General features: G+C 46.6%; 1 protein-coding gene across 2 annotated transcripts in view; it reads right to left on the reverse strand.

Moving 5' to 3' along the window:
• The window catches only part of RRP9 (ribosomal RNA processing 9, U3 small nucleolar RNA binding protein), a 153736-nt gene that overhangs the window by 61372 nt on the left and 65160 nt on the right, over positions 1 to 27204 (reverse strand). For both annotated transcript variants that reach the window (XM_085625167.1, XM_085625168.1), the window contains exon 7: positions 26467 to 26591. In XM_085625167.1, the coding sequence (XP_085481293.1) occupies positions 26467 to 26591 (125 nt within the window). The remainder of the gene's footprint in view (positions 1 to 26466; positions 26592 to 27204) is intronic.

Consider the following 27204-nt stretch of genomic DNA (forward strand, 5'->3'; position numbering starts at 1 on the left):
TCCCTTATGAGTGGACAGGGGCTTGCTATGCGATCCCAAAGTACTCTGTTGGGAGCAGATTGGTCGAGCAGCGTTAGGCTTAACAGAGGAGTAAATACACACAATGATCAGTAAATGACACAGCTCAAGAAGGAGATTCACACTTATTAATAAAAAAAGCAAGTATCTTTATACAAGTTTAGGCATCAGAGAAAAATCGTTCAGGTAAGTAAGTTTTTAAATAAAAAAAAGTTTCACTTTAAAAAGTGGACACAGTGTAATTTCCGAGTTGTGCAATGTTATCCTATAGAAGGAAGAACAAGATCTACAAACAGGTATAGTACAGCGACAAACAAGTTACTTACCGTCGGTAACAATATATCGGTAAGAGACATAGATAAGTTATGGATTCCCCACCTTAGAATGACCCCCAGGCGTCAGACTGGATCCGGAGAAATTTTTTCCTCCGCAGTACCTCAGCACGTCGAAAGGTGGCGTGGTCACCGGAACGACGTCACGGTATCTACTTAGACGCCACCCTCAACGCCGACGTCAGTTCTTTACACGACATTCCACGCCAGAAGTGCAGAGCCACGCAAGACACTGACCACTGGTGCACGAAAACTAGGGCCCTGAAAGGAAGTCCCTTACGCTAGATGTCAGTTCGCAGAACGGGGAGGATGGGTGGGGCGGTGAGGTATCCATAACTAATCTAGGTCTCTTACAGATATATCGTTACCGAAGGCAAGTAACTTGTTCATTTGAAAAAGACAATTAGTTATGGATTCATCACATTAGAATAGATACCCTAGCAATACCAACCCCGGTGGTCGGTCTGCGTACCAAGTTCACACCAGAAAGTCCTGGAGAATCCGAAAGGCCAAAGAAGCCGTCTCTCTGGACTTGGCTGTCCAAGCAGTAGTGTTTGGTAAAAGTGTGCAGTGAAGCCCACATAGCTGCCTGGCAGATGTCATGGAGCTTAAAGTGAGTGAGACATCAAGCTGTAGTAGCTGCCGTTGCCCTGGTGCAATGGGCACGCAACCCTACTGGAGGATCATTTTTCGCTAAGGAACAGCAGATTTTGATGCAAAGAACGACCCATCGAGAGATGGTCCGTTTCTGTATGGCCTGACCTTTCTTGGTGCCAACAAAGAGTTGGTCATCCACCCGGAATGGTCTGAAGCGATCCAGATCGAAGGAAAGCGCACGTTTTGGATTCAGACGATGACGCCGCTCTTCCTCTTTAGAAGGATGCAGAGGCGGAAAGAAGGTGGGCAAAGTGATAGTCTGTCCAATGTGGAAAGAAGTAACCACTTTCGGAATGAAGGAGGCCTAGTGCGACGGACAACCTTGTCCGGATGAAAATCCAAGAAAGGGCTTGAAGCTCACTCACCCTGCGAGCAGAGGTGATGGCAACCAAGAAGGCAGTTTTCAAAGTTAAATTTTTGAGAGGACAATTATGTAGCGGCTCAAAGGGATTGCACATAAGAAGTCCGAACCAAGTTCAAGTTCCACTGAAGCATTACGAAAGGAATAGGAGGGAAGAGATGAGTAATGCCCTTAAGGAATCCATTTATAATAGGGGACTTGAAAAGAGAAGGTTGATCAGGAAGCCTAAGGAAGGCTGAAATAGCTGAGAGAGAGCCCTTAAGAGTGCCCAGAGCAGAGCCTTGCTAGGCCAAAGAAAGGAGGAACAAGAGAACCTCAGAAAGAGGGGCGGAAAGGGGATCCACAGGTTTTGCTGTGCATCATGCCACTAATTTGTTCCATCTGCAGGTATATACCGTTTTAGCGGAGGGAAGCCTGGCTGCCAAGTTAACGTTACAGACTTCGGGAGGAAGGTCGAAAGCCGTCAACTGCTGCTGCTCAATCGCGAAGCAAGGAGGTGGAGGCTGGAAATGTTCGGGTGGAGGACAGTCCCCGTATTGCTGCGACCGAAGATCCTTCCGAAGAGGCAGTCTGATCTGACGATCGATGGCCATGTGTAACAGCTCAGGATACCAGACTCTTCGTGCCCAGTCCGGAGACACAAGAATGACTTGGGCCCGGTCGCTCTTCTTCAGCACTCTGGGTAGAAGTGGTATAGGCGGAAAGGCGTATAGAAGACCGTAACTCCACTCGCGACAAAAAGCATTGCCTAGCAAGTGCTGCCTTGGAAATTCCAACGCGCAGAACTGCTGACATTGCGCGTTCTCTTCGGTGGCGAATAGATCTAACCAAGGCTCTCCCCACTGCTGAAAGACCTTGCACCACCTCCTAGTGAAGACGCCATTTGTGATCCATCATGCACCTGCGACTGAGTTTGTCCGCTCTGGCTTTCAGGAAACCTGCCAGGTGCTAAACCACCAGGAACATGCCCTGATGTTCCAGCCATGCCCAAAGGCAGAGAGCCTCTTGAAATGGTCCACAACCCCACCCCGCCCGATTTGTAATAGTATCATATGGCAGGGGTGTTGTCCATGAACACCTGCACTACTCTTCCCCAGACAGAGGGAAGGAATGCCTTTAGTGCAAGACGAATCGCCCAAAGCTCCAGAAGGCTGATGTGGAGCCCAGACTTCGCTAGGGACCAGAGGCCTTTGATCTCCGGCTCTCCCATGGGGCCGTCCCACCCCAGAAGGGATGCATCCGTCACCACTGCAAACTCTGGTTGGGGAAGGGAGAGGGATCTACCATTGACCCAATCCTCGTTCGTGCAGAAGAACACTACGGTGACTGCCCAAATGACCCTCCCATACCTGGGCATAGAAACATCTACAATATACAAACAACTGGTATAGAGGGATAAAACTTTTATTTTTGCACAAAAGTTTATAAATTACCTTGGCAAAACGCCATTTCTTATAGCAAATTCGATAATTATTTTTCAGGTGCAAATATCCATCAGTGTGCATCTAAATGAACTACACAAAAAAACTAAAATTCATTACAAATAAAAAATAATAAATAAATTACAAGACAATCCATATATACATACTCATATATACAACAATTATATTTTCCCCTATCGATTTCTTAAAAATGTACACTTCTCCATCTCAGTGACACATTCAAAGGTAGTCCTCTTGGCGTCAGAGGTATCTTCCCTCTATCTTAATTTGTTATGCCAAAAAACTAATGTTTCAATTAAAACAATAGGCGGACTCCTCCTTTGTCTGTGTGTTGACGCGGTCGCGTTTCAGCCTCCACTTTCTTATTGGCTTCCTCTGGACGGGGGTACACTCTACAACAATAGTTAAACTGTGTGTAGTCCAAATTAATCAACCTTCAGCGCAAAAAGGCATCTGCTTGAGCCCCATACGTCAATCTCATAATCCTCTAAACACTTGCTTCATCTAGAGGGGTCCTTGCATTCTTCATGTCATTCGTCATAACCCCAGGTCAATTGAATTAAGCCGAAGTCGCTGCGTAATCGTCCAGCGTTTCCTCCTTTCGCTGCAATCTACGTTCGTGAGCAACAACTGCAATTGTTGAGCTGTGCCCTCCGAGATCTGCACGCAATCAGACAGATTACCCTGATGCTGTGCCCACTGTGTGAGAAGTTGGCCTGGTATATGCTGTCAACTAGTTAAAGTAGGCCCCTTGTCCCAGTCCAAACAACCCTTATGGTGATTAGGTCAAAGATAACCTTTAATGAAAGCTATCCTAGTGGAAGCTATGGAGAGCAGCCTTCAGGCTAAGTCTTGAAGGAATGTTAAGCACCTTGTTTTACCAGAATGCAACCTTATAGTATTGGTTAAATGAAAGGGAAGCAAAACACAAAAGCTACAGAGGATATCACAAAAAGAAGAGGGAAAAAAAAGCCAAATACGTAGAGACCAAATCAGTGAGTGGGAAATACACCAAATTTGTAAAACTGCCCTCACACACAGCAAGCTGTGTCATGCTTCATCATAGGGCTGCTACAACACCTCCGCGCCAGCCAAGCGCCTGGAGGTGGAGCAATAGGGGAGGGGAGACAAACAAACAAGGTACAAAATAACGTGGAACCAATGGTGAGTTTAAAGTGCAGAACCAGTGATAGAGTGATTAAAAACCAATACTGGGAAAACCTTAATCCAGTTTTAATATTAGGTGCTCAGTTTGGAATTAGAAAAATCAAAAAACGTGGGTGATAGGTTTGGAGAGCTTATAATGAGGTTCCAACCCCCCCACTCTGCATGGCTGTTGACATGTTTCAGCCGGTACTAAAAATTAACCCAGCTTCCCTCAGGACTTCTCACCACTGTTGTTCCCAGTTGTGAAACCTTCCTACTCCCAATTTGGGAAGTACAATGAAAAAATACCTCAAATGAGGTCTCTCGCCTTTCGAGAGGAACAGAGTGGATTAAGTTTATAAACTCGAAATGGCGTGGGAGTGAGGACAGCCGCCCACACACACACTTGCTTTCTAGGGCTGCTGTCCGCCAACGTATTTCGCCTCCTTCACCGCCGTTTTTTGATTTTTCTAATTCCAAAAGGTGTTGTAGCAGCCCTATGATGAAGCATGACACAGCTTGCTGTGTGTGAGGGCAGTTTTACAAATTTGGTGCATTTCCCACTCACTGATTTGGTCTCTACGTATTTGGCTGTTTCTTCCCTCTTCTTTTTGTGATATCCTAAATGAAAGGGAAACCACACAGTAGTTATAAAAGGCAAATGCTACTTACAAGTATGCATCTGTTCCTGGCATGTAGAGCTGCAGATCCACACACTTAGCATAGATCGCCATCTGGTGTTGGGCCCGGATGTTTGCACTTGATTTTGTCCGGAAAGTCTTTGAAAGTCACGAGGTAGGTGACTCCTCCTTTGGATCATAGTGCGCATGGGCATCGGCTCCATCCTCAGATTGTTTTTCGCCAGCAGGGAAATGATGGAGCTTTGTAATAAACAAGAAAGATGCCTATGTATGCTGTATCTAAATAAGATGGTACTGGAACATATAAAGGTAGCCGAGGAGGCGGGTGGGCGTGTGCGGATCTGCAGCTCTACATGCCAAGAACAGATGCATACTGTAAGTGGCATTTGCCGTTTGAGGCATATGAGCTGCAGATCACACACTTAGCATAGATTATATAGCAGTACCCATCCTTAGCGGCGACCACCAGTATCTGCTGCAGTAGTTCGAAATAGTGTTTCGAGAACAGCCTGGCGCACACTTGCTTGTTGTTTTGTTTTCACATCTACACAATAGTGTTTTGTGAATGTGTGCGGTGTAGACCATGTAGCTGCCCTGCAGATGATATCTAAGGGAATGTTCCCTAAAAAATGCCATAGAAGCCCCTATCTTTCGTGTAGAGTGGGCTTTCAGAGGAACAGATAAAGTTTGTTTTGCTTTGTGGTAGCAGATTTGTATGCATTTAACGATCCATCTAGCTATCCCAGACTGATATGGGGTTGCCATTGTGTGGTGGTGAGAAAGACACAAAAAGTTGTTTGGTCTTACGAAAAGGTTGTGTTCTCTCGATGTAATAAAGCAATGCTCTTTTAACATCTAAAGTATGAAGAGCTCTTTCTGCGACTGTCTGCGGTTGCGAGAAAAGTACAGGCAACTCCACATACTGAGGTGGAAGGGAGAAATGACTTTTGGAAGGAATTTAAGATTAGTTCGTAGAACAACCTTATTATGATGGATTTGCAAAAAAGGTTCCTGGATAGTTAGTGCTTGTAGCTCACTAACTCTCCTACGAGAAGTAATGGCCACTAGGAGAGCAACTTTCCATGTTAAGAATTGTAGCTCACATTGATGTAGAGGTTCAAAAGGAGGGCCCATTAGTCTTGTGAGAATGATGTTTAAATTCCACACAGGTGAGGGTGGAACTCTGGGAGGAATTATCCTTTTAAGGCCTTCCATAAAGGCTTCGATGGCAGGTACTCTGAAAAGTGATAAGTGTTGTCTATTTTGTAGGTATGCTGCTATGGCAGCAAGGTGCAGTCTAATAGACGTATAGGCTAAGTTGCCCCTTTGGAGGTGTAGCAGGTACCCTATGATGTGTTGGATAAACACGTCTAGGGGATTGATGGTGTTATAACAATATATCACAAATCGCTTCCACCTGGCTGCATAGCAGGCTCTAGTGGTGGGACGTCTAGCTTCTTTAATGACGGTCATACAGTCAGGGGGAAGATTAAGGTAACCAAACTCTAAGACTTTAGGAGCCATATCACAAGGTTGAGCTGAGCTGGGTCCGGGTGTCTGATCTTGCCACTGTTCTGGGTTAAGAGGCGTGGTGAGAGGTGTAATTTTTGGTGCGGAGCTACGGACAGTTCTAGTAATGTGGTTTACCACGGTTGTCTGGCCCAAGTTGGAGCAACTAGAATGAGATTCAGCGAGTGTTGCTGTAGTTTGCGCACCACCAGTTGAATGAGTGGGAGTGGCGGAAAAGCGTACGCAAATCTGCCTGACCAATACATCCATATCGCATTGCCTTTGGACAATGGGTATGGATATCTGGCGGCGAAGCTTAGGCATTTGGCGTTTTCGTGGGTGGCGAAGAGGTCTATCTATGGTTGCCACCACATCTGAAAGAATGGCTGAAGAACTTGCGGATGAAGTTCCCACTCGTGGATCTGTTGTGTTTGACGACTTAACAGATCGGCTATGGTGTTTTGGATTCCCGGGACATGATGGGTTAGGAGAAATATATTCTGTGGTATAGCCCATCTCCATATGCTCTGTGCTAGCTGAGAGAGCTGCAGAGAGTGTGTCCCGCCTTGTTTCTGTATGTAGTACATGGCTGTCATGTTGTCTGTGCTGACGAAGACAGCTTTGCCCGATATTTGCTTTGGAATGCTTTTAAGGCTAAGCATATGGCTAGTAACTCCAGGTAGTTGATGTTGAGTAACTTTTGTTGAGGTGTCCATCTGCTCTGCATGGTGTGATGTAATAGGTGAGATCCCCATCCGGAGAGTGATGCGTCTGCTGTGATGACAATTTGCGGAACTGGCTCTAGGAACGGTCGCCCTTTGGAAAGGTTTTTGGTGTTCCACCACTGCAGAGAGCGATGAGTGCGACCGTCTACCAACACCAGACGTTTTAGCGGACCTTGAGCCTGGTTCCATTGGTATGCTAAGCACTCTTGTAGCGGACGCATCTGTAGTCTTGCGTGAAGCACTATAAATATGCAAGAGGCCATCATCCCTATAAGTTGCATGAACACTCGAGCTGGAAGGGAGTGTTGAGGTTGAAATTTGGGGCTGAGAGCCTGCATGCTTGCTATCCTGGCTGGAGTGGTATAGGTTAGCGCTCTTGAGGTGTCTATGGCGTACCGAGGTATTGTGTGTGGGATGGTTGCAGATGAGACTTGGTGTGGTTTACTGTGAACCCCAGGTCGTGGAGTAGTTGGATAGTCGCGCGAGTGTGGTGTACACACTGGTTGTATGAGCTGGCTTTTATGAGCCAGTCGTCGAGATATGGGAAGACATGAATTTGCTGTCTTCTTAAGTGGGCTGCTACTACCGCTAGGCACTTTGTGAATACCCTTGGTGCTGTTGTGACTCCGAACGGGAGCACTTAATTGATAGTGCTGCCCGTCCACTACAAATATGAGATACTTCCTGTGAGCTGCGTGAATGGGAATATGGGCGTAGGCGTCCTTGAGATCTATGGTAGCAAGGAAGTCGCCTTGTGAAAGAAGAGGAATGACCTGCTGAAGTGTGACCGGAATGACCTGCTGAAGTGGGACCATGTGGAAATGGTCTGAGTGTATGTATAGGTTTAGGGGTCTGAGGTCTAAAAAAGATCTCAGAGAGCTGTCCTTCTTTCGTATGAGAAAATACAGGAAGTAGACTCCCGTGTTTTGTTGGTGCAGGGGAACCAGTTTTATTGCATTTTTTTGTAGAAGGGAGATTACCTCCTGCTTTAGCAGCGATAGATGTTCTTGTGACATTGGACGCTGTTTGGGAGTATGTTTGGGGGGGGGGTGGGGGGGGTAGAGGTAAGTTCGAGACAGTAACCTAATTGAACTATCTGTCGCACCCACCTGTCTGTGGTGATGTTGGTCCAGACAGGAAGGAACTGTTGTAGTCTTCCCCCGACAGGAGTGGAATTGTTCGGGGGAAGCGAAGGTAAGTCATTGGGTAGGGGTGGAGGCAGAGCGGGTGTGGTTAGTCTTGCCTCTGCCCTTGTTATTGTTGCCTCTGTAACCTCCTCTCTGGTAACCTCTGGTGAAGGTTGACTGGGTGGAAGCCTTGTAAGAGGTGGAAGGGTTGTCTGATGAGTAGCCTCTGGAGTGGTCTCTGTAGGAGGAGCGACGAAAAGAACGTCTGGGAGCTTACGATTGCAAGGCTCCCATTGACTTGGCTGTGTCAGTGTCCTTTTTCATTTTCTCAAGGGAGGAGTCTACATCAGGGCCAAAGAGGTGCTCTTGGTCGAATGGTTGGTTCAGGATCGAAATTTGTACCTCAGGCTTAAAGCCTGAAATGCGTAGCCAAGCGTGCCTACACAAAAGGACACGTATTTACAGCTCTGGAGGCGGTATCTGCCACATCGAGAGCGCAACGAATGGAGGTATTGGTTATTAGTTCACCCTCCTGTAGGAGGTCGTTGGCTTTGTTTTTAGATTTGTCCAGCAGGTGTTGCAATAGGGACTCTTAACTCGTCATAATGTGCCCTATCTTATCTGGCTAGAGGGCCTGAGTGTTGGCGATACGCCATATGTTAGCCGCTTGTGAGGCTGTCCTCTTGCCGGAGGCATCCAAGAGTTTAGACTCTTTATCGGGTGGGGCTGCGTCACCTGATATCTGAGAGTTAGCTCTCTTCCTGGCATTGGATACCACCATGGAGTCTAATGGAACAGGGCCCTTAATGTAAGCTGGGTCTGTAGGGGCAGCTGTGTATTTCTTTTCTATGCGAGGGTTGATGACTCGAGCCCTAACAGGATCTTTGAATACATCAGGAGCACGCTTAACTCCTTTGAGCAGGGGTAAAGTAGATGTTGACCTTTGTGTGGTGTCGAAAGTGTCCAAGAAATCTTCCTCGACGGGGTCTGTGTGTAGGTAGACCCCGTGGTACTGGGCAGCTCGGTGTACGAGCTGAATAAAGCCCATGGTGTCCTCTGGTGGGGAAGGCCTAGAGGGGTAGATGTCGTCTTGCGGGAGATTAGGGTCATCAGGTATATTATAGTCATCCCAAGGGTAAGGGGAACCAGGTGGGCTGGGATCCCCTAGTGGCACATTGTCCGCACCTCCCCCCTGTGTCATCATCGTCTACTGGTGTAGGAGAATGAGGTGGTGGGGGAGGGGGAGGAGGTGGTGGGGGAGGGGGAGGAGGTGGTGGGGGAGGGGGAGGAGGTGGTGGGGGACGGGGAGGAGGTGGTGGGGGAGGGGGAGGAGGAGGTGGTGGGGGAGGGGGAGGAGGAGGTGGTGGGGGAGGGGGAGGAGGAGGTGGTGGGGGAGGGGGAGGAGGTGGTGGGGGAGGAGGTGGGGGGGGGGAGGAGGTGGGGGAGGGGGAGGAGGTGGGGGAGGGGGAGGAGGTGGGGGAGGGGGAGGAGGTAGTGGTGGGGAAGGAGGTAGTGGTGGGGGAGGAGGTAGAGGTGGTGGGGGAGGGGGAGGAGGTGGTGGGGGAGGGGGAAGAGGTGGAGGGGGAGGGGGAGGAGGTGGAGGGGGAGGGGGAGGGGGAGGAGGTGGTGGGGGAGGGGGAGGGGGAGGAGGTGGTGGGGGAGGGGGAGGAGGTGGTGGGGGAGGGGGAGGAGGTGGTGGGGGAGGGGGAGGAGGTGGTGGGGGAGGGGGAGGAGGTGGTGGGGGAGGAGGTGGTGGGGGAGGAGGTGGTGGGGGAGGAGGTGGTGGGGGAGGAGGTGGTGGGGGAGGAGGTGGTGGAGGAGGTGGTGGAGGAGGTGGTGGAGGAGGAGGTGGTGGTGGGGAAGGGACTCTAAGATGGGATGTAGCAATGTCCCTCTTCGGTGTTGGAGCAGGTGTAGGCTTGTCCAGTGGTCTTTTCCTGGAGCTTAGTGTAAATGGACCAGTTTTAGGGTCTTTAACCAGAGTTTTTGGTGCAGGGTCTGGTCGAAAAAGCTCTTCTGATGAAGGTTGGTTTTTCGGGGCCGAGCGTTTCGGTTCCGAGGGCTTTTTCAGCACCGGCTCTGGAGTGTCCTTGGGTTTGGACCAGTGTTTTGCAGTCTCTGTATGTTTTTTCGGTCCCAATGATTTTTTCGGCCCGAAGAGTGTGAGTCCGAACTCTTGGGGAGTGGCTTCTTGGTCAGCTCCGAGTGTTTTCGGTGCCGGCGAGTCGGTGCTTGTTTTTTTCGGTGTGGAGGGCTTTGAGGTGGAAGCAGCAGTCGACACCGAGGAGGGAGGTTTCTTTTTCGGTGCCGAAGATTGAGTTTCGGCACCGGACGCAGGCTGACTCGAGCCCGAGTCGCTGAAGGCTTGGTAGGCTTTTTTGCCAGGCCCGAGGGCGGGGCGTGGGAAGCGGTGTGTCGGTGTGCACCTGGGCCTGAAGGCGAAGGTGTGACTGAAGCCTTTTTTGCATGGAGGGGGTCGACTTCTTTACTTACGACCCTCTGCGCCAGAGTGATTTCTTCGACTAAGTCCTCGGCTTCGGAAGCGCTGACAAGGCCTTCTTCAATCTGCTCCGACACATAGACGGCATCTTTGAAGAGGTCGTCGGGGATTGCGGTCAACGAGCGAGTCATGGTCCTCCGAGCTCGCCGATCCCAAATGGTCTTCTTGGAGCAGAAAGAGGCACAAGCTGGACAGTCTCTGGCCTCGGGCTCCGGTGACAAGCAGAGGTTACACACCTCATGCAGTTCGGTGTGGAGAAACTTCGACCCACATCAAGGACACTTCTTGAATGGCGTCCAGATGCTAATGCACAGGTAGGCCCGAAGACCTTCGTCGACGACCGGAATCGAAGACTTCAAATTGGAGAGATGCACGACGATTAGGGTTCGCAATCGAGACCATACCGTAGAAAGGGTGAAGGATTGCGTGTCAAAATGGAATTGGTAACGGTTCCGAAGTGGAACGCGAGAAACACATCCGAGCCCGATGGCGGAAAAAAACAATCTGAGGATGGAGCCGATGCCCATGCGCACTATGATACAAAGGAGGAGTCACCTACCTCGTGACTTCCAAAGCCTTTCCAGGACAAAATCAAGTGCAAACATCCGGGCCCAACACCAGATGGCGATCTATGCTGTGTGTGTGATCTGCAGCTCATATGCCTCGAACATATGTATTTATAACACTCTAGTATCCTCTACAAGAGGATAGCCGACAAATCAAATACAGTTGCAAAGAATCAAACGTAAGTAGCGCAATACACAGTGGGCTCCAGGGGGAGACCAAACCATATACTAAATAAGTGGCATAAGAACTACGACTCGGGACTAGACTTAGTCTAGGAGGTGTAGAATTGCTGGGACCCCAAGGAACCACCCAAGATGAGTGAATCAGGACCCCACGGAGGAAGGGTGCAGAGTGAGAATATGACTGCGTGCTCCATACAATTCAATGGGAAAGTCGCAGTTGGAAATTTAGAGATTGAGGACACTTCCCAGCAGATTACGAAGACAACCTTTGGAATTTTAGAGTTTGAAGAGCCACCCCACCCGTGGATACCTTTGTACTAGAGAGTTACCTATCCCAGAGGAGCCGGGTGCGTAGGCTCGAAGTGGGGTCGGAAACTCTTGTCGTTTTCTATGGATGTCGACAAAGTAATGCTGCTGCTGGAAGTACGAAAAGTGTCCAGTGGAATCCAAATGTGAATTCTAGATAAGAACCTGAAATCAGAGGGGACAGAGTCTGGGTCACTTTGGAGTGACCAGGGGCTCGGTAGATGAATGCCCACCGATGTCGGGTGCTTCAGGTGTGTGAACGGTGATCTTGACTCTTCAGCTGCGAGGACCCTGAGACGTCTAGGACGACCAGAAGCAGGAGGCGAGCTGTCCCATGATGGATGTTGAGTGCTGAGGGGTCAGTGTCCGGCTGGAGCACCAACAAGCCTTGGCAGAGGCAATAACGGAGATAGTCAAATTGTGTGTCGATCTGGCCCAGCAAGGACCAGGAGACTCACCACAGCAAGGGGAGTCAGGGCAGGCCTGGAGCAACCAGGGGAGCCCAAGTAAAGCAAAGTTGACCCTCAAGTGGCCCCACAGGCCGAAGGCACAGGAGTCGCAAGGTGATCTCAGGCAGTTTCACAGGATCCCAGCTAGCAGGGCACAGAGTGCGAGGATGCTAGAGTCCTTCTCAGGAAAGATGCGCTGGATCAGGGCTACAAATGGCCCAATGCACGGAATTGTTGCACAACAACAAGCATGTGCAATTGCAAATGTACGCGGTGCACAGGAGTACGGGTATACGGTCCCAATGAGGGATATCCGCCTCACTCAGTGAGAGGGCAGCTCAACCTCAGAGACCTTCAGAAACCCACCTCCTGTGTTGCTGGAGTCTTGGGAGTCCGCAGGAGCTCTGAAGCAGCAAACCGGTCAGATGCGTTACGGTGCCTGCGTTTGCAGGGGAGTGACTTCTTCACCCCAAGGGAGATTCTTCTGTTGTCTTGGAGGTCCACAGGGTCCAGCACGGAGCCTGTATGGATCACAGACAGAGACTAGACTGGGGACGGCAAGGGAAGACGAGCCCGGGGACGGCAAGGGAAGACAAGCCCAAGGGAGATCTAGCGAAGTCAAGCGTGTCCAGACGGTCGAAGTGTAGTGGTATCTTCTTGCAGAATCTTGTCCACATAAAATCTAGTGTCCTGTAGCCAGGTAACCCATTTTATACCGACGGGAAAGGGTTGGACAGATTCTAGGGACCTTCCTAGGGGAGGGACAGGACAGAGGGGTGACTACACCCATGTCCTTTGTCCAGTTTCGCACCAGAGCAGGAGCAAATGGCTCCCAGAACTGGTTTGAGCTGGACTATGCACAGGGACACCAAATGAGCCCCTCGTGCAGGCTTTCTGGCACGGAGACTGTGCACCCACCCAGCCCCAGTACACTAAATCCTGTCTGGGAGGTAGTCGCACCTCCCTGTGACAGGATACCTATTGTGCGACCTTCCTCTGCCAGAGCATAGCTCAGCAGCAGGAGGGCAGACTCGTGTCAGTGGCTGGCAGCATCCATTTTGTACTGTAAGGCTTGAGAAAGTTGGTACCAGTAGACTTGGGTACCCCCAAGAACCTCAGTTCTGAGGGGAGGAATCATACCTCCCACACCAGTTACTGGTGTGGAGGTATGATTCCAAGGTGTTTGACACCAAACATGACATAATTCGTTGCAGTCGTTTGAGATTGGCATTTACTGCGAGGTTATAATGCAATACTACCTATATGTCTGGCAGTATCACGTACAGCCCGGGACAATGGTCTCCGAAGACTGCAGAGGGGCCTTGCTCATGCAGGAGCACCCTCTCACGTAAAACCCAGTACCTTGCCTTCAGGATTGTTAAGGTCTGCTATAGGGGTGACTTATAAGGTTTAAAGTGTAGTGATATATATAGATACACTGAACCTATAATCGCTTGTAAGTGGTGCAAGCACCAGCTTACACTGGCAGCAGTAGCAGACCCGAGGTTCCATTATGCGTGGCATCTCGGGGGGGGGGGGGCATAATACATGCTTCAGCCTAAGGGAGGCCTCTGGGGTACCTATGCCCTGGGTACATGTGTACCATATACTAGGGACTGATAAGGGTACCCCAGTATTCAATCTGGAGTTGTACCAAAGTACATACATGTCAATTTAGAGGAGAAACCAGATAGGCTGAGGTCCTGATAGCAGGATCCCAGCCAGACTAGTCAAAACAGTAGGTGCAAAAAGCAACAGGCATTGGCATAGCCAATAGGTCTCACCTTTGGGACCTTATAACTGGTTAGTCATGCAGCGAGGGTAGGAGAGGACTGGGGCAGTGCGCTCGGGTACTCTACTCGGGGAGGGTAGGGAAGAGGTAGAAGAGCTTGTGAGCAGGAGCACGGATTCACATGGAGGGTACTGACGCAGTAAGTAGGGGCTCGCGTACATGGTAATTGTAATTGGAAGAGGAACATTAGAGATGGTAGCATGACCTTGGGTTCACCGCAGGTAGGGAGGAGATTATAACTCAGTCGGAGTTTAGGTCACAGTGTGGCGAAGAGAACTGGTGCGCAGGTACACCACACTGTAAGCATAGGAAAGGTTAACTGGAGCTGTGAGCAGGTGCTCGGGTTACAGTGTGGTGTGAGATGAGATGAGATTAGCTGTGCTGTGAACGGAAGCTCGTGTACACAGTGAGGGTAGGGAGTCTGAAGCGGTGTGCACTGCGCAGGACATCGGCTACACACTTACGGCAGGAGTGCATGGAAGTAGAGAGTAGAGGCTCTGGGTCACAGCAAGAGTTCAGCAGGACTTGAGCTGTGGATAGTGGTGTCAGTTAGCAATTTAAAACAAAAAACGCCCGACGACCGCTTCTCACAAGCACTCCTCCCGTCCCCATCCACTTATGGCAGTTGGGCCTGGTTATAATTTCTTTATAACCATGACAGGCCTGAGACACCGTCTGTGCCGTGGAGAGGGGCAGCAGCGAAGACTGAGCATGGCTCCATGAGCCATTCCGCACTGCAAGGCCAGCGGGCTGTCAGACACACACTGATCACTGCTTTCACGGAGCAGGAAGCAGGGCTCTGACAACAGTGGGGGGGGGGGGGAGCATTGTGAACACTGAAAGGGTGGGAGCAAAGCAACAGAAAATTAAACAAGCGCGGCCGCAAAAGTGAAAGCGACCGCGCTTTTTTTATTTAGTAACCTGATCCACGACACGACGAGGGAGGAATGCAGCTGCCACCCTGCGCGCCGATGCTCGCTCCCGAGACCAAAACGACATGGAAGCAAACATTGTAAGAAGAGGTTGGACATGCACCCGCGTTTGGCCATTTGCGTGCTTTCATTATTGAAAGCCACAAGCAAAGGCCAATCCAAAGTGTGGGAGGAGTCAGACCCACACGGAGATAATTTTAAGCGCTCACAAGAAGCCTCCCATGAGCAGTGCATGCGCGCTGTGCTAGGCTCGACCTATAAAGTGAGGGTAACCATAACAAGTAGATCCTACTTACCTACACACTGGAACTTCAGGTCCCACTGCAGAGCCCGCATATGCCACCTGGCATGATCCACCAGCAGGATTCAGATGGCCATGAGGCCCAGCAGCCTCAGGGTCATTCTGACCGAAACCCGGGATAGAGGCTGAAAGATCGGTATCGTAGCCCGAATATCCCGAACTCGCTGCTCGGGATGATAAACCCGAAATTGCGTCATATCCAGAACGGCTCAGATGAAAAGTAGCTTCTGAGAGGGAGTCAGGTGTGACTTCGGCATGTTGATAGTGAACCCCCAGCAAATGCAGGAGGTCCGCCGTAGTCTGGAGGTGGGAGACAACTGCCTGGGTCGAGTCCGGCTTCAACAGCCAGTCGTCGAGATAGGGGGAAGACTGGAACCCCTGATCTGCGCAGATGAGCTGCGACCACCGCCAACACTTTTGTGAACACCCGGGGGGCGCTAGTAAGGCCAAAGGGGAGCACAGTAAACAAAGTGCTCGTGGCCTACCGCGAACCGTAGGCAACGCCTGTGGGATGTGAAAATAAGCGTCAGGGCATGCTAGTGGACAGACCATTGGAGATAGTGCCATAGGTACACTTAGGAGGTTACCTGATCTGTGGGACCTTGTGTATGTGTGCCCTCCTAATTGGTTGTAAGACCTTTTAGAGGGAGTCACCATAGGAATTTCCACGTGCCATTCGGTATATTTTGCAGATTTGTATATAGTATATCTTACAGTAAGAATGGACTTTTTCTTTTCATACGAAAGGGCACTGACTACACAGTATTTATTATTTTCTGCTGCTGAGCCTGTAGCCTACAGCACCTCACCTCCTCAGAGTAATCCTTAGACTACTCTGTCTCGCTACGCTGAGAGTCAAGTTCCAAAAAGAGGCTTTTGGTTTCCAGTTAAGGATTCCACAGTACGAGGAGTGAAGACACCAGTGGCAAAAGACCCCAAGTTGTTACAATAGTGGCCCAATACTACATGCCAGCCCTGGGGTCCTACAAACTTGCCAGTGTCACAGATCTTCACCCTATACCCTAGATCATTCCTCTATTCTGTGATGTAGAGACCGAGATTTAATTTTGGGTGGCAACCATTGTAATATGTCTTGAAGACTTTGTATTCACTCCTTTAGAAGAGGATTTTTAATATCTCTGACATGCTTACTTATTTTGGAGTCCGAAAAGCTCTTTATGTCCTCCAGCAAAGACTGGAATTGATGTTTTAAACTCACAGTTAGCAGTACATTACCTGCTATACTAGGATGGGTACATACTACTATAGCCAGGGCTTCCACTACAAATTCAAAGGTGATAGTGGGCAACCCTCGCTTGTTCCCAATGCAAGCTGCCCAACTTACTACCAGTTACCCTTACCAGCACTTACGGAGCTTTATAGTTGCCAGTTATCTACCCTATCATCTTAGGACCTATTTTTGGCAGGATTTCAAATAAAGTCCCAGTTCACACGATCAACTGTTTTTCAGCATTTAGCAATATTGGCATCACTGGGATTTTGTTCCAACATCTCTACTAGGTGGGTTACTCCCCTGAGGTTATTCCTTCCTTGCCTGTTTTCAATAAATCCAACCTGATCTGCCTCCACTATATAGGACATCAGGAGGATCACCTGTACAGCTGATACTTTTAGAAATTACGGAGTCTGTGTTTAGTAGGAGTATAGCATGAGCAGCCGCACATCCAAGGATTCTTTCATGGTGGAGGGATCAATGTTTTATCTATTTTCTCTATCACTAATCACACCAATTGGCTGTGCTCCGCTGTCAACCAATTAGCGCCCCACAAATCATTTAACTGCTACAGAAACAAGCCATCGGCCCCTTGGCAGACAGCAAAAACACCTGTCACGAACAAGAACACATATGGTTTGAAAAGTTTGATCCTAACGGCGGACATAAATACAAACAATGTATCCCGGTGTACAAAAATTATTCTAGACGCAATACACCAAAATTACATCTACCAAAAATTCAGCTTGAAATTTTTTATAAAAGATTAACTCCTTAACCAATCTCAACAATACCAATTTGTCTATCTACAATCAACCCTTCTGTGACAAACTGTCAACATTTTTTCAAAATAAAGTAGCGGAGGTTTACAATGAGTTTGCATCAAATTAAGTTGCTAGTCGAAATCCTCCTGAAGCTTTTCGGCACCTCAAATAAGCAATCCATTGTGTATTTTTTCCCTCTCACGTCAGAAAAAGTTAGCAGGCTACTTGACTTTTTTTTTTTTTTTAATTTCTTTATTTCCACAGTAATTCTGGCGACAATACAAATTATATGACAGCACTACATATTGTACATAGATATTATGATCAACCTCTGGCAATTTAGATTTGAAACATATTAATACATTAATAACGAATACCATAAAGTGCTTCATAACGCAAGGTAATCTGACAAAACACCCCAAGTTAATAATCCAATACGTTTTGTTCTGGCCCCCTTCAATGCATATAAACTCCATTCTAATTCATAGATGCTGTAAAATTTGTTTCTCCACAGTTCAAATTTCGGGGTATCAGGGGAAAGCCAATCAGTTGCAATACATAAACGGACCACAGTCATAGCTAAAAAAATAAAATATTTATGCTCACTGAGGGCGGAAAGATCATTTAAATTTGGATCCACTCCCAATAACAACAATACAGAGGATATCCTAAACGGATGATGTAATACCGCTGACATAAATTTTTCAATATTAATCAAAAAAGGCGATAATTTATTACATTGAAAAAATATGTACAGCATATCAGCATCAGAATCCCCGCATCTAAAACATTTCCCATCATATTTACTACCCCAACTTGCCATCCGTTTGGGAGTATAATATAAACGAAAAACTGTTTCATAAACTTGAGCTTTCAGATTTGCAGCTAAACACATCTCTTTAGCGATGAATAAAGTATCCTGAATATCCAATTCCGGGATTCCAAGCTGATTTTGCCAGTAAATATTATATTTTTTCATATCATCCTCTCTGAACTCCATCAGAATCAAATAAAGTGATCCGAATCCCCTCCACTAAATTATTAGACAAGGGCACAAGTTGTTTTTTTTTTTTTTAAACAGAAGTTTCTCACTTGGAGATACTTAAAAAAGGAATGTTGAGGCAGTTGATATTTAACTAATAATTCTGTAAATGTAACAAATGTACCATTTCCATTATATAGATCTCCAATTCTGCATAAACCCTTTCTTACCCAACTCTTAGCAACATTGTCCCAGAATACGGAAGGGAGAATTTTATCCGCACTGAAGGGAGTATAAAAGGTAATTCTGCCCAGATTTATTAATTTCCTAACACTTCTCCAAACTTGAAAAGCTGAAATCAACACCTTAAAACGAGTATGCTTGTAATAATTAATTATTAATTACCATAATTACCCTCAAGTTCTTTTAATAAACATCCTTTTGCTTGCTCACCCAGTAACAAAAAAAATATCGAAGGTGCTTCCGCTTCATCCTCCATAGGTTCGCCAGTCAACATATTTCTCATTCTTTGCAAAAAACACATAATAATAAAGTAAGAAATCCGGTAACCCACGTCTACCCCTTTCTTCAGGTAGCGTCAGCCATTTCATAGCTCGACGTACTTTTCCTGGAGCCCACAAAAATTCCCCGCAAACAATCTGAAGTTGCGATATATATTTAGGAGAAAACTGCAGTGGGATACTCCGAAATAAATATAATATTTTGGCAAGAACCTTCATCTTAATAATGTTTCCTTTACCAATTATTGATATTTGCAGTCGTCTCCATCTAACCAGTGATTGCTTAATTTGAGATATTGTCTCTTGCCAATTAATATCTACTATCTCTTGCATATGGGATGTGATTTTTATACCTAAATATGTAACTACATTGGTAACCCGTGGATCCTTAAACTGAATATTTTGTGTACATAATATTTGAGTTTTTCCGGAATTTAATTTATACCCAGACCTTCCACCAAAATCTCTGGCTAAATGTTCAATCTCAGCAGGCTACTTGACATGGTTAAATCTGGATCACCAACAGATCCATGCACCCCAGCAACACTAGAGATGCAGTCAAAGACTGTAGTGCCCCACCGTACGAAGATCTTTAATGCGATGTTCAAGGTTGGATACTTCCCTAAAGCCTGGAAAACAGATTCAATCAATTAAAAAAAATAAAAAATGTAACCCTCTGCTATCGCCAAATGTCTCGCCTGCCATTTCCAGGCAAAGTGGTGGAAAAGGCAATGGATATGGAACTTGCATCTTTTTTACAGAATGACTTTCTCCTAGACTATACCCAGTTTGGTTTTAGAAGCAGGCATAGTACAGGTACAGCCCTAATTGTTGACACATAAGAAATTAGAGCCTCCATCGATCAGGGAGGGGAAGCAGCCCTGATCCTTCTTGACCCCATTGGTGGCTTTCGATACGGTTAACCACAAGGTCCTACACAACCGCCTAAACAGCATAGGGATAAAGGCCACTGCATTGGCTACATTTAGATCATTCCTCGAGACAGAACAATCTGTATCCTTAAATGGTTTGGTCTCTACCAATTTCTCCTTGACTTGTGGTGTCCTGCAGGGATCATCACTATGTACAATGCTTTTTAATATATACGTTACATCCCTTGGAAGCTTGATCAGCTCTTTCAGCTTCTCCTTGGTGCCATATGCAGATGACACAAATCGTTTCAATCTCCAGTGATTTGCATGATGTGGGGAGATGAAGCAAAACTGCCTGAGATTATACTAGGGCAAGACACGTGTTCTCCTTTTTGGCAACAACCTTGCGTTCTGGTCCACCAACTGGTGGCCATAGAATATGGAAATGCTTCCGACCCCTGTCAAAGTGGTCAGAATCTTGGGCCTCTTATTCGGCGACAAACGGACGTTTAGCGCACAGGTGAATGCGCTCACTTCATCCGCTTTTAAAACCTTAAGAATAATCAGATTGAGCCCAGAGATTGCTGGACTGGTCCACCCAGATCAGAGTGGGTTCATACGTGGACAGACCACCATGAATATCAGAAGGTGAATACATGTTATACACAAAGTAGATGATAGAGAGGGAATTTAGCCATGGTCTCTATAGATCTCGGCAAGGCGTTCGACCAGAACTGGGGTGTACAGGATAGCGGTCCTGGAGGCGATAGGAATTGGGTCCAGATTTAGTCTACTATACAGTGGGCCAACGGCTAGGTTTGGTTGGGTAGACTGCTCTGACCTTTTGGGGAATGGTAGGGGCACGCGCCAGGGATGCCCCTTGTCCCCTCTGCTGTTAGCACTGGTACTGGAACCACTAGCTCTCAGACTTCGGACACATGGAGAGATGGGGGAATAAGAGTGGGGGCACACATTTACGCTTGCTTTACGCAGATGACAAGCTCTTATCTGACAGCCCGGCCAAGTTGCTCCCCGTGCTTATGGGACAGACAATTTCGGGGACATTTCCAGACTGCATACTAATATGAGTAAGTCTTTGCTATCCCCCTGGCGATATACCTAAGCTCTCACTGCGCTGGAAAACTGACTGCTTCCGCTACTTGGGGATAATGGTGCCACATGCCTGAAAACCGGAACCAATTCAATTTTCACAGTGTGATAGAGGGCTTAACCAAATGGTTCCTATTTGGAATACACTTCCCCTAACCCTCATGGGATGTGTGCCGGTGGCAAAGATGGTGTTTTTGCCGTGTTGCCTCTACATGTTACAACACTCACTAGATACACTGCCTAGGGCATCTGTAAGACTATATTCCTTTTAACAACGCTGGTATGGTCAGGAGGTCGAAGCAGTGTCACCCGTGGGATTCTGCATTTGTCCTTCGAAGATAGTGGATTGACCTTTCCGAATATAGAAATGTACTATTTGGCATCCCAATTACAGCATGCAGCCCATTGGCGAACTGAAGGAGACAACTGGGAAAAGGATCTCCACAGGGATGACAGGAGAGAGGCAACGCTTCCACAGTTACTACATGGGGGTGGTATGGGACTTGCCGAGCTACCATATCTAATCAAACTCACATCCGCACTGTGTGAGCGTGCAGTGAAGATGTTGCCTCGACGTGCCACATTTGCATGAGTTTTCTTGGATCTCCCGACATTACGACAGTTGACCGCATCGGTCGATACCACTGCCTGGAGAAACGGAGGCTGTTGGACACTAGATCATCTATGCCAATGACACGCATCACCTTTGAAGCAGCCCGGGAGACCTTCGAGCTTACGGAGGGTCAGTTCTTTGATATATACAAGTATAGTGGCCATGGCATGTGAAATCTGGCCCACATACCCAGAGGTCCTGGACTCCTCCGAGTTGTTCAGGACACTCCTGGAATTTGGCGGAGCAGACATTTAGTTTCACACTTGTACAGGGCCATGATGGCAGACCAATCCAAGACAACAACTATGACTAGGATGGCGTGGGAAGCCAACCTGGGTGCTTCCTTGGAGAGGGCCCACTGGAAAGGTATTTGTGCACTGGTTAAACAGGGGTCTTGTAATGCACAGCTCAAATTGGTACATTTTAATTCTATCTATCGTACATATGTCAGCCCAGTGTTCCTCCATAGGATGGACCCCTCTAGATCCGAGAGATGCCACTCTGTCTGAGAAGTCCTGCAGATTTTCTCCATTTGGCCTGGCATTGCCCCCGGTACATGAGTTTTGGATTGCAGTAGTACAAAGGTTGGAGTGCATTGGAGGAGTCACGGTAGCCCCAAGTCTGGACATTTGCCTTCTGGGGTCCATAAGGAAACGGAGGGGAGAGAAAAAGGAATGGAGGTTTGTCAAATTTGCACAAGTGTTAGCAACAAGACGAGTGGCCGTCGCACGGATGAGCCCCCCTGGACCATGGGGAGCGAGCATGGATTAGGAATGTCATGGAGTGGGCGGTAGCGGAGGAGGTCAGGATCCGCCAATGTAGGAGAGATGAGAAGTCAGGGGAGGACCTACAAGCATGGAATGGGCTCCTAGCGAGGTTTGGGGAGTAGGGAGAAGAAACTGGGATGGAAAGACATGATTCTGAAGTCTAATAGCTATAAGTAACTTTGAGGAGGGGCGGGGGTTCGGGGAAGTAGATCTGACTGATCATTACTTCTGATGTCATTTTCGCTTTCATGTGCCTCGCGGTCCCTTTGTATGTCAATACTCCTGTTTTAGAGATGATCTGAGATGCTATTTCGCTCACCCGGATGGTTATTGGTACAATGTTTGTAATGTACTACTTTGAATTAATAAATAGTCTTATTTTTTTTTTTTAAACTTAACAGTTAAAAAAAAAATTCCATTAATTCCCTATGAACGCCAGAAAACAGGGATTGTTACTCCGGTCCTGTCAAAACTATTAGCGTAACGCTCTTTACATTAACATGCAACAAAGACTGCTAAGAGAGCTGCAGACTCTGCAGAATGCAGCCACTCGGGCGCTACTAGTGAGTCCCAAGTTCCAGTCAGCCTCCTAAGCTCTACATAAACTTCAGTATCAGCCCACCCAAAAGAGTATCACCTTCAAAGCCTTTTGTATCGCTCACAATGCCCTACATGGCTCAGGCCCTGAATATTGTACAAAGAATCTTCAATGGTATACCCCTGCCAGACCGCAGAGTTCTATTTCTGCTCAAAATGGCAGGATTCCCTGCATTAAACTGGCCAACTGGGGAAGCAGGAGTTTCATTGGTGACACCGCTACACACTGGAACAGCCTCCCACTTTACCTAAAATCACAGGCCATCCTGCTTAGGTTCAGGGAAGACCTAAAAACTTGCCTTTTTACTACCCATCTGAACACCTTCCTGTTAGCTTTCTCCTTTCCTACTTATAACACGTTAAGCTACATGACGCCTCAGCGCAAAGATGCCTCATGGCATTTGTGCACTTTACAAAAATTAACATTAACCAGGTGTCCTACATGCACCATCCTCTGGAACAGGAGTCTCCTAGCTGTCATAGGACCCATTTTATCACCTTTAAAATGGACTATTTGCAATTTTGTTTATTAGTCATAGTTGGTCCCTTAAAAAACGTCAAAATTCTACATAGAACCTGTGATGGAACTTGCTGTTCAATACTCTGTTTTGGCAGCTTTGCTAAATGCTAACGTCCTCAGAGTTGCCTTTAATGAGTCTAATCCTAGTGACACCGAGGTGTCCTGCTCCTGCTTTTTTTTTTTTTTTTAGAAATATGTTGGCGATTTAAGACACCAGTTCAGTCTTCTCTTCTGAGAACCTAAATATGACGTCAATGTTTCAGATCTCCTATGTATTGTGTTTTTATACATGCATATGCACATATGGTCAAGAGTAACCAGCCCAGGGCCCCTTAGCCTAGATCTATTGCAGCTGCATTATCTTAAAAGGCTGACACATGAGCAGTCCACTTATCATGGGATTACCGTGAGCGGGACTAGAGTAGTGAGACCCACCCACATAAAAGTTCCAAAAACCAGGTGATTAAAAAGCAAAAAATCTGGATGGATTAAATGGGCAGAACCCACTTTGTTACACCTATGTATTTTTCCCTCCTCCTTCAAATGATTTTGATGTGGGCGTGAAATTGTTAGATATTTCAGAAATGTTCACCTCATCTGCACCAGTGTCATCAAAAGATGATCTATTTGCTCGGGCATGGGAATAGAATGTATAATCTTTCTCATCAAGGTGGAGTGCACGCCAAATATCCTCCAAGACCCTAAACTTTCTTTAAAGCCCTTTAGTCATCCCTCCCATCGCACTGTAACTTAATTCAGATCAAGTCCTTATTCTCTGCGCATTAGTTTTCCCAGGATAGCTCTTAGAAAAACATCTTTGCCTGTATTTGATTGGTACGCATTAATGAATGTTATATTTTGGCCGTACAATGCATTTGATCCCTTATGTACCTGCATTCAGGACATCTTTACTTTTACCTTGCCCCCACCACCTCCCCTTAAAGAATAGTTTCCCCAGCCGTTTACGAGGGGGATGCGGTCTAGAATTGAAAGTTATATTTGCGTTTTATAAAACATTGGTCTTCTCAACAAATGCATTCTCTGCATTGAAACAAAATCTTGATCATGGTTCAAAATACACCCTCAGTCTTCCTTTGATTGGAAGCGTTAAAGCCACTAATGTCAATTGATTTCATTTTGCATTTACACTGAGAAATGTTTGCTGTACCCTTATCCTCCGACAAACTACATACAAATTGTGCTGACTATTCCCCCGATATTCCCTCCTTCCTTATCCTTTATTGAAACCAGGTCAACTGGCCACAGCATATCCTTTGGTAAAAATGTATCTCAATGCCTACTGGGTGACTAGGGCATGCCTCAAACACTCACCCACCCCACCCCACCACTAGTATTAGGATGGTCAAAGACCTAGTGGCTTCCTTTTCTCCAATTACTAACTAGGTGTTGGCTCGTTCATAGTGCAATTGTTCTCCCCTCCCACCAGATTACTGTAGCACCTTTTGCTGTGTACCCAAGGTTCATCAATTTCCTCACTGAACTCCCTGGACTGAAAGCACGATCATATCAGCAGTTCCCGCAGGGGGCTGTAGACTGTGGGTCACACGATTGTCTTAAGCTCCCTCTCTTTAATGAGGGTTTCTTGTTGTGTCAGTGTCTGGTTACCTTTGCCAGTCTCTTCAAACCCATGTACCTTCACCATGGGAGCATGTACTCGAGTCATCTGTTTAGCATCCTTCATCTTCCAAGTGCAGTATCACTCGGCCTTCTTCCTCTGAGGTCATTGTACTTTCGTTAAGGTGAACACTGAATTCAAATGGCTGCAGTCAACTATAGCAGATGTTTTTAAATGCCAGTTCTTTTGTCACTGCTAGCTACAACTATCCTCTTCAGCTACACTTTGGGGCCTTCACAAGTAAAGTAAGTGGGTGCTGCTAGAGCTCTTCAGTCTTCTGCTTGCACTACAGCAGAGTTTGTGACAGGACCAGTTCTTACCAGTCCTTTCTAAATTCTCACCAGATAATGCAAAGCTGTGGCCATTATCTGGCCATGTACTGAATAGAGATCAAGCACATCCCTCTATAGATATTTTCTGATCGGGTTTCCTAGTGCACATTCCCCCAATTTGTGTGCCCCTTGCTTGGTTTAGCAATTTGTCTTCATTGAGGGCTTGCAGGTTGCAGCAGTTTCTCTGTGCTCGCTACCAGTCTGCACTGGCTTTCTGATAATTTATACGTCAATCACAAAGTCTGGAGGGATGGGGTGCATGTGGGTTCCTAACTTCCTATGAACGTGTGACAGGTGTCTTCCTCGGGCGACTATCTTGGCCAGAGGTCTATATGATTTTTTTAAATTACAAGATTTTGGTTGACAACCAAGCCTGCCTGGCAATCTAAAGTGATTCTAGCTAGAATCATTACAATGCACACCTTCTATACTTAGGGTCGGTCAAAGGGGTTAATCAACACAAAAATCCTTGCCTACAAACGGTAATATGTGAAATCTAAAGCAACAAAATGCAGGTTTGCAGGCATGAACATTGCAATAACAATCCACTAAGGCTTATTTACTTTCACATATGTGCTTCATAAAAAATAAAAATCAGGCCTTCTACCTTTGTCGGAACTTTTCACAATAAACAGATCAGACCCATGGTATCCGACAAACCTTTTGCCAATTAACCAGGCAGGTGTATAGATTATCATCAATGGCTTGTCACCATAACACACTTAGACCTACTGCATGGAGCAAGGCAACCATAAGGATTACTGTCAAAAAATACAATCTGTACAACATTACATTGGCAAGAACACTAAAAAATACCTCCCAAAGAAGGCCGAATAGCGACTGTCATCGAAACCAACATTCTATCTCCATGGTTTGCTCGAGTGAGTCACTAAAACCCTTCCCTACTCTAGTAATCTGTGTGATTCCATAAAAGATTGCTCGTCGACAGGCTTTAACGCAATGTAATAACAACCCACCCATAAAAGCCTACTGCCTTTAATACGCACGGTTTACTGAGAGGCAGACCAGCTTGGTCATAACTTTCCACAATAAACAGATCAAACATATGGATTCCAACATATTTTAATTATAGAACTTGTAAAGCGCACAGCTACCCCATTGGGGTATCTGGGCGCTACAACATCAGGAAGGATTTTTAACATTTTATAACATAACTTTTCACAATGAACCAATAAAGCCTCCAGCCCTTACATTTTGCTTGCACCATAACAAAAACAAGCCTACTGAAGTGTGTAAAAACTGAGAACCATCAAGCATACAGTTATAACATTGCAACTATGTAGAAAATTTGTTGGAAAAATTAGAGGCGTTAATAGAGAGTAATAATCCAGCCTTTATTGCATATTGCCTTTATCATAACACAGAAATTACTGCCTTTATGCATCAATAGTTTGACTTAAGTCAAATGTCTAAAATACACCTCTCTCCAACAGCTCTCCAGCATGGCCAGATGGATTCTGTAAGGCAATCCATGGTATTATTGTGCTTACACATCAGTATCTTATCTTACCAGATATTTGCCATCGGAGGAGATGGACATGCACAGGACATGGGCTGTATGACCAACATGATGATCCTCTGTTCCTTTCTTTCCTCCGTGGATAGTATGTAGTTTTTTCCCACTTGCAACATCCCCTGTGAAAACAGTGTAAGGCACACATGCTCAATTCATGATACATAAATTAATCAAATGCCAAGTACAACTTAAGTAAGGAAGAGCCAAATGCAAGTTTAATGGGGCAAATTATCTTATAAATATTTTATTAGCACACAAACCTAAGTTGACAAGATGCTTGAACCTGGAAAAAGCTGGATGCTCAAACTGACACTTGTGGTCTAATTACAGCTTCCAACTGACTAAAAAAACGACAGCAGGGATTGGTTTTCCCCTCTTACCATTGAAGTTTACTTTAATGCTTTACACAGTTCAATCCCCAAATTATTTACTCCACCTTCTTCAAGCATCGGACAATGGATCAGTCTTCCCCACATAAAATAAGACAATTTTCATACTAAATCCCTAATCCAGAAACCATGAAAAAAGACAAACATGAAGGGCTTTAGTTCACACTTTAAGCTGCTTTTCAGCTACCCGAATTTGTGCCTACATTTGGAAATTGACCTTCTTAATCTAATCTGGTCCCATTTCTATAGTAGTCATCAAAATTATTAAGGAATACATACATGAGATACGACACTTGGCTAGGGGCATCTCCGACCACTCTCCTCTCTGGGTTCATATTGTCCT

Source organism: Triturus cristatus, chromosome 9 (assembly GCF_964204655.1).
Source record: "Triturus cristatus chromosome 9, aTriCri1.1, whole genome shotgun sequence".
NCBI classification, from domain to species: Eukaryota; Metazoa; Chordata; class Amphibia; order Caudata; family Salamandridae; genus Triturus; species Triturus cristatus.